Source organism: Nyctibius grandis, chromosome 4, assembly GCF_013368605.1.
Source record: "Nyctibius grandis isolate bNycGra1 chromosome 4, bNycGra1.pri, whole genome shotgun sequence".
Classification (NCBI taxonomy): domain Eukaryota; kingdom Metazoa; phylum Chordata; class Aves; order Nyctibiiformes; family Nyctibiidae; genus Nyctibius; species Nyctibius grandis.
In genome coordinates this window covers 65708543-65722230 of record NC_090661.1, presented here as the reverse complement: position 1 = coordinate 65722230, position 13688 = coordinate 65708543, and the positions used below count along the sequence as shown (strand labels likewise).

General features: G+C 38.6%; 1 protein-coding gene across 1 annotated transcript in view; it reads right to left on the bottom strand.

Moving 5' to 3' along the window:
* ESR2 (estrogen receptor 2) overlaps positions 1-10145 on the bottom strand; it is a 31145-nt gene extending 21000 nt beyond the window's left edge. The window contains exons 1-3 of the mRNA XM_068397625.1: positions 9712-10145; positions 3129-3304; positions 355-471 (exon numbers count right to left, since the gene is read on the bottom strand). Coding sequence (XP_068253726.1) covers positions 355-471; positions 3129-3304; positions 9712-10145 — 727 coding nt within the window. The remainder of the gene's footprint in view (positions 1-354; positions 472-3128; positions 3305-9711) is intronic.
* Between the last annotated feature and the right edge of the window lie 3543 nt (positions 10146-13688).

Below are 13688 nucleotides of genomic sequence, written 5' to 3'. Positions count from 1 at the left end.
CAGCTTGGTTTGAGGCTCAGGCAGCAGCAGGTCTTGGGTTCCCATTCTGCAGAACGCAGCATGCAAGTAAACTGCCTTCACAGAGCTCTGCAGAGCTACTATGGTTTTCACGGGCTTACTCTACACCTTACTCCTTCCCACAGGTTTTCTTCTGAAAATGAACAGTCGTCTTCTGCTTTAAGAATTGGTACATTCCTTCCTATAAAACCAGCTTAAGCTTTGCTCTAATTGCCTGTTGTGACTTTTTAGGATTCCAAGAAAAAAAGAAAAAATAAGCTACACAGAATTGACTGAAGGGAAAAAAAAAAAAAAGCCAGAAAACCCAAGCAAACAACACAGACATGCAAAACTCACCACATTTCATCATTCCCACTTCATAACATTTCCGTAGCCGACATGCCTGGCAGCTTTTGCGCCTGTTTTTATCTATCGTGCATTGATTGGTAGCTGGGCAGATGTAATCATTATGTCCTGCAGCAGAGTAAGAAGAAAAAATTTAACATCTCCGACAGTCTCTCTTGGTCGTTTCCCAACGAGGACCTTCTTGATTTTAAGCATCTCAGCTTTTTCATATGCATATATCTAAGCTCTATTAATTTAACTGATGCAAAATATGCATATTTATCCTATACTGAAAACATCGATCTGTGGCCTCAAAAAGTAACCAGATAACATGGACCAGCTTTTAGTGATGACTGTCAGATAACCAAGCACCTTCTAATACCAACTCATTTTTGAAAATGGGACATAACGCTCTTGTGGCAATTTGCTCCCAACCTCCAACTTCTTCCTGTATATTGGGACTCTACAGATGGCAGATAGTAGATTTTTTTTTTTCCTCAGCAGAGTTGAAAACAGCAGTGCACACAGCTTCAGTCCTGCAAAGATTTAAGTAAACTACAACTCTATTTACTGAACTCTCTGATGTGGTGAGTTCCGGGAATGAAGAAGCCTTTGGAGGATTGACCCTGGGCCAAAGTTAACAAAAAAAAGCAGCCCAAGAGAGAAAGAAGACTAGTATAAAATAATGCATACTGTATCATACAAAGAAAAGCACAAGCAGAAGGTATAACTTTTAGATATTCTGGACAAGTGTTTCTCTTATTTTCATCAGTTTCCACTACAGCCTCCTCTGTTCTCTTCTCCGTCTCTCCTACCTCACCTCGCCCCCACCCAAACCCCTTTACGTTATTATATTTCATTAATCAATAATCTGGTCCAAAGGTTTATTACTGTAAACTGGACTTGAACATGCTCTTGGTGTAAATACAGTCGAATCATCTCCTGCCAAATACTGGAAATCTCTCTTGCAGTAGTTACCAAAGGATGCAAAAAATATTCACTCGTTTACATTTCTTAATGTTTTTTCTCTCAGGTTGTTTTTTAAGTCATTTTTTCAAACTTTTAAGAATAGTTCAAGCAAAGATACAGCTACTAGAGTTTTTTTTTACTTGATGCAAGTCCAAAAGTTCATGTCCCCAAGAGTAATTATTTAACTGAACCATTGTGACTATTTCCTTGCAAAATTAAAATAATTTTAACCTTGAATTTTTGAACCGACAATTTTAAAAAGAAGAGATCAGTTTACAGTTTGTCCTGTTTCCTACTGGCAGATATGACTGAAAAACAAATTACTGTTTATCACTCTTCACACAACATGGGGGGAAAGGAGGAGGAAGCTCTCCGTTGCACTATAACCCAAGCACACAGTAGTATAAAGTAGTTTAAAACTCCTGTGGCCTTGGGATAATTTAGCCTGCAGGCAGATGTTCAGAGATGTGGGATGAATACACTACACTGCAAACTTGGACAAGCAGAGCAGACCACACACAGCTGCTCAGCCATACCATCTAATTGTAATTAGACATTAGCCCAACATTATGGTCTATGGTAGGCCCAGAAGTTTTTTGGTTTTCTAAGCAATATCCTTCATAACAACAGTTGCAACTGAGTGCTTGATAGTGTTTTATGCCAAGTACTTACTTTCATTTATTTGAATTACAAACAAATGTTACCTGACAGGGTACATTAAGGTGTACAAAAGGCCACAATGGATAACTTGTTCGTGGCCAAAGAACACATGAGCAACACAGAGCAGGCAAATAATTTTCCTGACAGAAAACACACTGAGATCAAATTCAGCCTCCATTTGTGACAAACTGGAGACAAAGTTCTCTTCAATTATTTTAGACATCAAAAGAACTTGCACCAGTTCATAGTAATTGTTATAAAGGCTTTGTGTGCAGAAGAAGAGGGAACATTACAGACCGAAAAATGACAGGATTTTCTTTGTTAGTGCCTGCATGTAGTAGCCAATGTCAATCCAATTAATTTTCCACCAAGAGGCCCCAGCTGAGGCCAAAGAACATGATAACTAGAGCCAAGGTTAAAGAAATTAAGTGGACCAAGTTTCCAATATGGTGCATGTGTCACTGCCCGTAGGCTGTGATAACGAACATGGAGTTTGTTTCATACTGCAGCCACTCAGCAAATTTGAATAAATACTAAATATTTAAGAATTTAAACACTGAAGTGGAAATCTTAGATAGAGAGAGCTGGCAGAGTAAGAAATACTGCAATGTGAGGTGGGCTGAGGGTGGAGGGCTGAGAAATAACACTAATCAGATTTGTACCTAATTTTTACTAGACATATTTTTATATCCTACATACTGTGCAGATATTATATGCTAAGATTCAACAGCTCCAGGCAATATATTCTGTCAAGAACAGTTCCTGGCAAGCAAAGTCTCCAGACAATTACCTACTCTAACCGTGTCTATTAAAAAAAATTCACAATTACTATGTCTCCTTTGGGATGCAAACTGCAATCAGATTCACAGGTCTGCAGTGCCATCCCACGAGCCACAAGGCCTTTGCTGCAGGGCCTTCCCATGCTATGTGTTCCATCTCTTTTCTAAATAAATCAATTGCTCACTCTGTAATGTTTCCAGATCTTGATAACACAAGAGCCAAAAGATAAAGTAGTCAAATCATGTGTTGCTCTAATTTCAGCATACAGCACCATAAACCAGGATTTTAGATCAGCTCCTTACTAGATCAACCGCTGCAGCCCCTGATCATATGAAACAACTTATTTAAGCAAAGTTGTCAAAAGCTGATTCTCCTACCTTGAATACTTCTTTTAAAGAATGCTTTGCAGCCTTCGCATGACCAGACCCCATAGTGGTATCCTGAAGCGTAGTCACTGCAGACTGCACAGAAGTGGGCATCCCTTTTTGAGCCAGGATTATTTGCAATCGGGCTTGTACAGTCATTGCCATTAGCTTTTCTTTTTAACGTTTCTCTGATAGAAAAGAAAAACAGCTGTTATAAAAGAGGAAAAAATTCATCTACATTGCAAAGAGTTTCATTATTTTCCATTGTCTTCTATTCTCTCTTTATAGAGTCTTCTTATTACTGAATGCAGGATAGTGTGAAACACTGTTAAGCCTTTTTCTGTTAAGGTTATTTAAAGCATATAGTCTGATCCCACAGCTTTCAACGATAACTGACTATAAAGTTTTAAAATAGTCAAAGGCATAAAACTGGACTGCTGATGTGTCATTCACATGCACTCTGGGAAAATCCTATGGAATGCTGGTGGATCTTGAAGAATTCTTGGAAACGTACAAGTCCAGGAATTTGTGAACCAAGTGGACTTTGCCTTTGGGAAGCTTCACATGGAAAATGCAAACTCAGAGAGCTTGGACTGACATGATAAACTCTACCACGAACAGAGCTGCAGTTGCTTCATACTGTTAGCAAGGCAAAATTCTAGATGGAGCAATACACATCTAGTGTCAAGTATTTCATCCTTTAAATAAGGCTTTATTTATCTAATGAGATACTGGAGACAAATATCTTCAGATGTGAACCTCAGACTACAAAATCAACTCACAAAGTTAGACAAAGTTTTCTCTTCAAGGTGATGACCCCACTGATCACCCTAATGCTACATAAAAGGAAATCTGAATACAAGAAGAATGGAGAAAGACAATTAATAAAATACTTCCATACATAAAAAAAATATTGCTCCATATAAATTAATGATATATGCATTCCTGAAGCACTGCAAATAGTTACAACTTACTGGAACTATTCTTAGTGACTAGATTAAAATTAGAACAGGATAAAACATGAAATAACAGCCAATTCCTTACACCAAGATCCTGTAAACAAACAGCAAGAGGAAAGGAACTTAGATTATCGGTAAAGTGGTTTTTAGGTATAGGAAGAACATCCATTGTGTACTTTTTCCCTGGACCTCATTTTCTGGTGGTTTTAGCATGCCTTACCTTCGTGGTCTATACAATTTCTACATCGAGAGAAAATAGTGTCATGTGCAAACTCTCAGCAGCAGTTTGACAAAAGGAAAGCTGTAGAGTCAACTCATAGGTATAAACTTAAGCACAGAGGCAGAAGTTAGAAATTGCAGAATTTTCCTCATTCCACCTTCCAGCAGGATTAGGGAGGAGAAGAAATATCAGTTGGGATAAGACAGCAGGCAGCATGGTTTATACTTCTAAAGAAAAAGGGTACGTTGCCAGGGCATAAGAAACCTGTTCAGTAACAAGAGTTTAAACAGAACAGCAGAAACATGCTGAAAAAGTGCTGTCAAAGGGGCTTTAACTAACATATTAAAAGTAGACTTTGTGCTGGTTTCATGAGATGACATAAGGACAAACACACCCACATGCCAACTAAAAATCAAGTTTATAAGTATTTGGGGAGAAAGTGCTCTGATTTCCTAGAAGAAAATTTGGAAAGGAAAAAGGTGGTTCTCTGAGCAAATTCTGAAACAGAAAAATTAACGTATTTGTTGTACAACAAAGTCACTGCAAGCTTTTAAAAAATGTTAATTCATTCAGATATTGCAGGGCATAAGGGTGTTTAGATGTTCAGCAAGCCCAGTCTTTGACTACACACACACACTCTCGTTAATGGATTGCTGAATCTTAAGTTATTTCCCCTTCTGCCATGCTGGGAAAACCAGTGTCGGGGAACTCTCCCTTAGAATAAAGGGACTGTATCACACACACACCTAACATGCTGCTAATGCAAGGAGGAAAAAGCGTTGCTATTCCTGCCTGTTTCCCTGTATTCAGAAGAAAAAGTAATTTGGCATTTCACATTAGTAGAAGAGGTATATTTTTAAGCTCTACTTGGGAATCATGATCCAATTATGAGAGTCAGAAGAGAATGAAAATTAGCTAGAGAGCATCTCAGTGGCTGACCGATATGCTGTAGAGAGTGATGTTCGTTGTGGTTGTTAAAGCACCGAGATGCTATGGATGAAAATAAAGAAAAAGTACAGGCCGTAACATCTCACTGAGGAGTGTTGGTTTTTACCTTCCCGTCATGACAACTGTCTTAAAAAACACTTTTTCTTTCCCTGCTTAAAAGTTTAACAACAGTCACCCTGCACACATGCAAGCTGCGTGACTTCCGCAGCCTGTGGCACACAGCTTGCACACAGAGCAACAATCTGGAACAAATTCCTCCTGCAAGCCAAATGGGCATCAAATCTGCTTGTCTGTGACAGCTGCAGCAGTGCAGCAGGAGGTTCAAACCCGACCATTTTGTTACTGCTGTCTTTAAGAACAACAGAACTAGGAGATAGTGGAGAGCTTTAAGGTACATGTTCCTTACCCTGAGAACCTCGTGATCAGACAATGTACCCACACAAACAGCGAACCAGAGTGGGTAGCCCCACGTGTGGTTAGAGACCACCTCCCAGCGCGCTTGGGGCTGGTGCACTCCAGCATGTTCAGCAGATGGATGAGCTGTCAGATCCTCCAGAAGAACTGGCGGTAGCTGGCTGGATGCCCACAAAGCTCCTGCACTGAAGGATGCAGGAAAATGGGGGATGTACCCTGTCTGACACTGAGGAACCACATGGACAAAGATTTATTGCTTTACACCTCCTAATACTCCTATTTTATGATCATGGTTTCTATAGAGAGATATTATGTTTCCATAAAAAGAATTAAGATTTTTTTTGAAAGTAACAAGCCAGTGATTTCCTACTAGTCATGAAGTGACAAGATTATTACCCTAAAGGAGAAGGAATTAGCAAGACTATTTAGGTTATTCAGTATCTGTCATGTCTTCTAATTACCTCTAGCTTTGCCACAGCAAGTGTTTGATGCATATGCCACACCTGGAAAACTTGAACCTAAATTCAACTTTTTATTAAAAATGAAGAAGGGTGGCAAGGATTTGACCTAGAAAGTAGCAAGATTTGCTCATGGCATTTGTTGTCTGTCAGGGTTTTTTTAAAACCTAAACCATTATGCATTATAAAAAGAAAGAGAGAAAAAAAAACACTGAGAAAATAAAAAAAATCCATTAAATCAAAAATTAATAGTCCAGATTTTATAATTTCTTATAACTCTTCTCTCCCTCCCATAGGTCACTGGCTCATTCAGCACTTGGAGATAATTCAATCCCATAGGAACCTAAGCCATAGGATAAAGAAGGCTCTTCCTTTCTCTCACAGAATGTGTGCAAGATGATGATCAAAAATCAGCTGAAGAATACTTTCCAATCTTTATCTTCCTCATTTTCTAGAGACTCCCTGTACTGTAACTTCTGGAATTGTTAATACCACACAACTGTCAATATTTATATCTCCAAAGCACAGGTTCTGCTATGCTCCAAATATTGATTAATATGCTGAAAATCATGTCATAGGTATCTCAAAATTCAGGGACATATTTTTGTTTAATCTCTGTAACTATGCCATCATAAAATGGAGATGCCAACCCATGACCTCAAAGAGACTTCAAGATATGTTTAAGTGCTCTACAGAATAAGCACAATGAAAAAATAGTAGGAGAATAATGCAATTAATTATGGCTTCAGAGCAGAGTCTAAGCAATGTATAAATAAGATATTAGCACACAGTGCAAGACAAAGTTACTATAATTCCTAATTATGTAAGCATTGCTAGCCTGTGCACCCAAAAACCTTTACTTACACACTCTACCTGCAATTAGTCAGAAGCACAAGGAAAAGAATAGAGAAGAACAACAAATTAAGTTCCAGAAACATCACTCTGGCAACTTCGTTCAAGTTTCCTAGTACTTTTTAGAAAGTAATATATCTGTTCATTTTGAAAATAAACCTTTTGTTTCTTTAATTAAAATCCTTTTATTTAGGAGATGAAGACAGAAATAAATTTCAGACTACTTTTAAATATAATTACACTGTCACATTCCTTTTTTCTTCATGTCATTTTAATATAAATTGAGTGATCCGGCACCAACATTTGTCTTCACTAGGTACAGGACCTATAATGCAAATAATTTGGTCTTTATCACCAAATTATTGCCGTTTCCTAAAAAAAAAAAAAGAAGTCTAAAAATTCACATCTATTTTTACATGGAATACAATTCATTTTTGTTGAACTATTGGTGCAAAGTAACACTATGCTGCATAACATTTGCATTTAACAAAGTTAAATAAATTTCTTTTGTATTCATATAAAGAACTTATTTGTGAGGAAAAGGAATGCTGAGAATTCAGGTTCCTTATTTTAAGCTGATCTACAAGGAGATCCAAATTACACAGTGATCAGCTTTAGCAAAGTGGACCACATTAGTTTAGCTAATGTTAACGGAAATTTACACCCAGGGAAAATAAACTCCTCTCACGGTGAGACTCTTGCTTTATTTTGAAAGGTAAAATAAACTCTGTAACAGGCCTAAATATGTAGCAATGCTTTCTTACTCATCTTTCAAACAAAATCCCTTTTCTCAGACTACGACGCTGTTTAAAATTACTTACACTGTACAGCATTAGTCTCTCCCTTCCCCCAGAGCTATTCCTTTAAGTTTCAATCCCAAGAACTCTTCCTTCAAGGTATAATCTACAAATCTGCAGTGTCACAGTCATTGTTCCCATGGCAATAAATATAACGTTCATGACATTAATTTAAGACCTCACCAAAGGATAAAGTGAAAGGAAACACAGGGCTTTTTTTTTTTTTAACAGCCATATTTCAGGACAGATGTCCACAATAAGGGAATTATAGCTCTTGGTTTTTGTGTTTCCATGTCAAATTATTTTTTTTTCTTTTTTTACAACTTCTACACACAAAGCGGGAGTTACAATGCATCATATCAAGACAAATGAACCACTCAGAAGGTCCAGCTACCAAGCAACACAGTAGTTACTTGCTGCTAAACAATAAAGATCATCCATAAATTTAGACTCTAGATTTTATTTCTCCTCTTAAGTTAGGTCATCATCAGCTACAAGAGCAATAGTCTGTATGAATCTATACAAATGGCAGAAGACTTATTAAACTCCATTGTGGTAGGTTTGTCTTCCCTTCTGTCTACATAGAGAGCACACTGAAGAGCATCAGCTGGGGTGCTCTTGCTCTTGGGTTATTCCAGCTGCTGTCCCATCATCTGGACAGTGTCAAACACTAACCTACAGCAGCTTTCCCAGGGCTGTCAAAGTTTTGAAACATTAACCAAATCAGAAGGAGTTTGGTTGTCAGACCTGTTCACATTAGACCTGCTTGGGAAATTCTTCTGTATATAAGTGCTACCCAAACGGCCTCTCCCAATCCACACACCTATGTTTAAAGTAGATTTGTGCTCCTGAACTGCCTGCTACTCTCTGCTGACTCCAAATAGAGACTAGTCAGGTGGCTGGGCTGAAGATTTGTGCAGCCTACAAGTCTGAAGTAGACGCAGTTCTCACACCTTAGCCCTGAACAGTCAACATAAGGCCCACCCATTGCAGAATGAACGTAGGTAGTCTCAAAAATAGCACAAATACTTTATTAACAATTGAACTAAAACTGCTGCCAGGACACATTATTTTTCATACTGACAATGAGTGCTGAAGTTAAATAAGGAGCCCTATGAATAAACATACAGCTGCTAAAACAGGAACAGCACATGCAACACCCTGTACTTTTATCCATTCAACAGTTGCTGTGCCTGTGAATGGAGTAATTTCACCAGCTCACGATTTACACACTGCTTATTGTTTGTAATATGAGTAAATGTGCAGAATGGGAACATGTTTTTGCAAATACAGTTTTTTTACGGCTGAAAATTTAGTCCATGAATAAGCTGTTCACAGTGCTGTCATAAAGTCAGTTGAGAAAAAGAAACGTCAGACTTTTCAGTAGCACAATCCTTTTGAACATGATGCATGCTGCAGTGTGACTGTTAATACTAAAACCAAAAAACAAAGAAAATAATTTTCCCTTGAATTCTACATTCATCAAAAGCCTTCAGAAGTATTAGATGCAGGTAAAAAAAAAATCCAGATAAAATGGAATTAAAACAACATTGTATGAAAAGGAAAAATGAATGAACCTTTACTTCTTTCACTCAAAAAACTTATTTTGCCAGAGCAAAATTCATTTTTATTACACAAAGTAGTACCTAGCAGTCTTGAACTTTTGTTTATACCCAGTAGACAGTTCCCACATTGAAGGCATTTGTAGTGCTTTGTGCCGATGTGTAGCTCTCTAAGGAGCTACTGAAAAAAATTCTGTTTCAGAAGTTACATTAAAAAATGACAAAACCCAGGACTGATTTGGTGTTTGGTGGAGGTTTTTTGGTTTGCTTTTGTTTTTCAGAGAGACCAACACATAGAAGTCAAATGTAAAAAGAAAAGATCTAAAAGAACTAAAGAAACTGTAAATAATTTTCAGCAAAGTTTTAAAAAATGAGTAGCACTGACCTGGTCACAGGTAGCACTGGCTCCATCGGTCTCACTTCACACCACGGACTCTTTGGCTGCTCTGCATACAGAAGTGATGACTGACAGTGCAATGTCAGAGGGGAGAGATGGCCAGGAGCAGACCATAACACACTGGGGCTTGACGTTTGCCTCACAGATGCACTCTCTGAATCACCAAAATTGCTGGCAATGTTGTAATTCATCATAGCAGGGCTGCAGAACGCCATGGCAGAATATTCATGTCTGTTTTCCATGTAAGATGAGGGAATATAGACTGGACTGTGTTCGGCTGTCAACGTGGCCTGATTGCAGCTGTAGGGAACTGGAGAGACGATACCAGCGGGTGAGTTTTTAATTTCTGTTTTATTGCATCCAATATCCTGAAGTGGCAGCAACTGAGAAAAGTCCTTGTGAGAAGATGCACACAGGGACATTTTGAAGTAAGCCTGAAGATTGTTGTTTAAATATTCATCCTAAGATGGTAAGGTATAAAAAAAGTTGAATTAAAAAGTAAGAAAGTGCTGTATTAAGTCTTTTCAGTAAAAGAAAAAAGGAATCAGCAAAACAGAAAATATAAAAATATCCTGTTAAAACAGATTACACATCAAATGCGCCTAAACAGTCAATGTACAAATTTACTACCTTTAAGAAAAAGAAAGCTTTTTAGAACTTCCTTAAAAATAAAGGCTAAGAGACACACTGAGTTTGACTCCCTTAAAAAATATTAACAAGGAAAAAAAAAAAACCACCTGAAGTCTGAAACAAAGATGCCAGTGACAACTTGGATCTTATCAAAAGTAACTTGTTACAACCAGGGTAAAACTGCTCTGTGTTAGAGGCAAAATCACCCTATGGTCCAGAACTACGGAGTGAGTGCCCTGAGAAATCAAATCTCTTTATAAACACTCACCACCTCCTGCTCCTGCTGTAAGTGTACCTCAGCCTTCCCTTTACCAACAGCAGATATTTTGAACATACACACACATGCACACACCACATGCCCCCACCCACCCCTCTCTCCTTTACCTTCCCAAACCAGAACTCCACTGCACATCCCTCTCCACAGAGGAGGAAGACATGTAATAGATGTCAGTAAGCAATGCAACTTCATCACTGACAGGTCCCTGCATACGGCACCTCTGAACAGAGCCATTATAAATGTAAAAGTCACAAAAGGCAGATATTTCCAAAGCTGACAAGACAGAACTCAAGCAATTTTGCAAGGTCCAGAAGTTTTATAATTTCCTGTCACCCTCTATTCCCATCTCAACTACTCTTCATCCTTCCTCCCATCTGAATCAACTATCAAAACACAGACCTTAATTTGCCCACAGTAAATACTCCTTGTCAGATTTAAGTATATCCAAACTATTTAAGGGAGAAAAAATTTTGAAAATTAAAAAAAAAAAAAAGCCCACCAAAACCATCCTCCTAAGATATAACCCCTGTCCTGGAAGCATTTTACAGTAGCATTTAAAAATATTTCTTTTTTATTCTTCGCTATGAGTTTCATCTGCAATTGATTCCAGCTTTGAAGACAGACATGCAGCCCTCTTCTAGCCTGCAATTCAAAACAACTCTGTTTCCAAAACAAGAAAGTTGCAACCCCCAGAACTGATATTGTAGTGTACTTTTACAGATGGCAATAAGTTCTTAACATGACTAATCACAGGATAGTTAAATAGTCACCCACAGCTTTGCTATTCCAGAAGTGGCCAAGGTATTGATGCTAAATATTCTTACATTTTTTCACCTCATGTGACCATAAAGCAAGATGAGAAAGATTCAAACACAGGTTTGCTGAAGTACCAGCAACCTCCCTGTCCCAAAAATTCTCAGCCAGAGGGTATTTCTACTATGTCATCTTGGGGCATTGACACATTTTTACCCTCTAGGACCAGGACTGAGGATAGCAGCATTAACAAAAAAATGTAAGAAACAGTCTTTTTAAATAAAATTGATAGTTTAGGGTCCGTCCTTCCTTTTCACTTTGCACTCTGTTGATGAAACAGAAGATATCTGTAGAAATAACCAGGAACTCAATTTAAATTATCTCAGGCACTTCAGACCCAGCTGCTGTTTTTTCCTTTGTGGGAAACAGGAAAATGAGATATCTCAGCAGCTGTTTATGTCCAGCAGTTGTTTCACTGGAACTCCAATGCAGCCAAAGCAGGAGAATCTGAGCTCACTCCTCACAGAATCGACACGCTTCATTCGCCCCAGCCAGATGCTTCACGGTCTCCTCTAAGAGAAACCAAGTATTGATCAATTTTCACTGCAAAAAGCACCGAAAATCCCAAAGGTGCTTTCACTCCCAGATTATGGGCTGGGTAGCCCAAATAATTTTTAAGCAGCAAATGATGGAACTAAGAAATGATCTTAAGACTATTTTCAGTGGTTACTACGAATGGGCGCAGCGAGCACACTGGATTCAAAATGCATTTAAAGCTTCTGTGTAGGTAAAGCTGTATGCCATTTGCGATCTCAGAGGCTGCACGTATTCAAGGTGCGCGTGGACGCTCTTGCAGGAGCATCTGGAATGTCCAGCAAGAGCTGACTGCGCTAACCATGTCCCTCTGCCCCTCCTGCAAAGGGCACCCCAAACCCTTTGGAGAGAAGGACCTGAGAGGCATTGCAACAACATCTCTGTTACAGGCAGCTAGAGACTGCTATGATACTTTGATAGTATTTGCAGCAGGCAACTGGTTGTGTAGTTTCCCTCAGACATTTGGAAAATCCATGCACGTACGCTGTAGAAGCAGAGAGAACACAGAGCTGGTACTACACAATTTCATGGACTGAAATCAGCTGAGCTTTAAGTCATGTTTTCTGGTGAGGTAATCCACTACAGCGGTGTGTGGGATAACTGCCTATTTAGTAGAAGGACATATTGTCTCCAAAGGGCAACACATAGTATTTAGAAACATACACAGAAGTTACGAGAAGCAAGAGTGAAGTTTGTTTTCGAGGGAGGAGTCCCCACAAGCATGAAAAGTCAGTACAGCCTTCCTCAAAAACAGACTGCTCAAGACTTATTTACAAGAGAAGGGACTCTGGGTTCCAAGAGGTTAAAGAAAACTATCCAAGGTCTTCAGCAGTCTGCAATACAGTGAAAAAATAACAGCATTGGCTTAAGTTAATTAACTTGGGTAGCAGAAACAGTTTAGCCACAGTAGACTATGGATCTACATGTGAACACGTTGTTCACCCTTCCTTATACCCAGAGAATTGAGAACGGGAAGCACAGAGCCTCACAAATTAAGTGAAGCTGCTGAAATTATCCAGTATTGCTCAGAAGGTCCTAAAAACTGACTGCTGGACTGTGAAGTTCTATGTCTTAAAGAAGGACCGCAGATTGAGGGAACCAGATCTGAAGATTTAAGGCTGGAGAAAACAAACTCCATTAACACCCACACCTCAGAAGGAAGCAGGATCACATTTAAGCCAAAGATTACAATAAGTAGTGCAACAGGCTAATAAATTTATTCCATCCTGGTATAATGCCCTCATATCTTAAGCACCATTCATTAAACATAAATGAACTTCTACATAAAGTGAACTCTTGTCCCAACACTCCCCCCTTCTCTGAACAAAGATTTTAAAAGCAAGATTCAGCTATAAAGTACATTATTTAGATCTAGTCTATCAGCACCGCAGTAGATATGTACCAGACACAGAAACAAAACCAGGTATCCATTATTTTTATACTACAGTCTTCTGGGAGACTGCAAAGGTTTCAATCCACTTAAGTCAGTTCAGCTCAACAACTGAAATACCATTGTTAAGTAAATAGTCCAATTATTAAGTCCAGTTCCTTGAGTAACACTTACCATTCACAAATCCAAGACACTACAGGCAGGGTTCACATCTGGTGTAAGTGAAAACAGTTCCATTGTCTCCAGTACCCAGAGGATGATACCACTATCCATGAGGATGTAGGAACAAAAATGTGATGTTATCAATGTTCTCCACAAAAA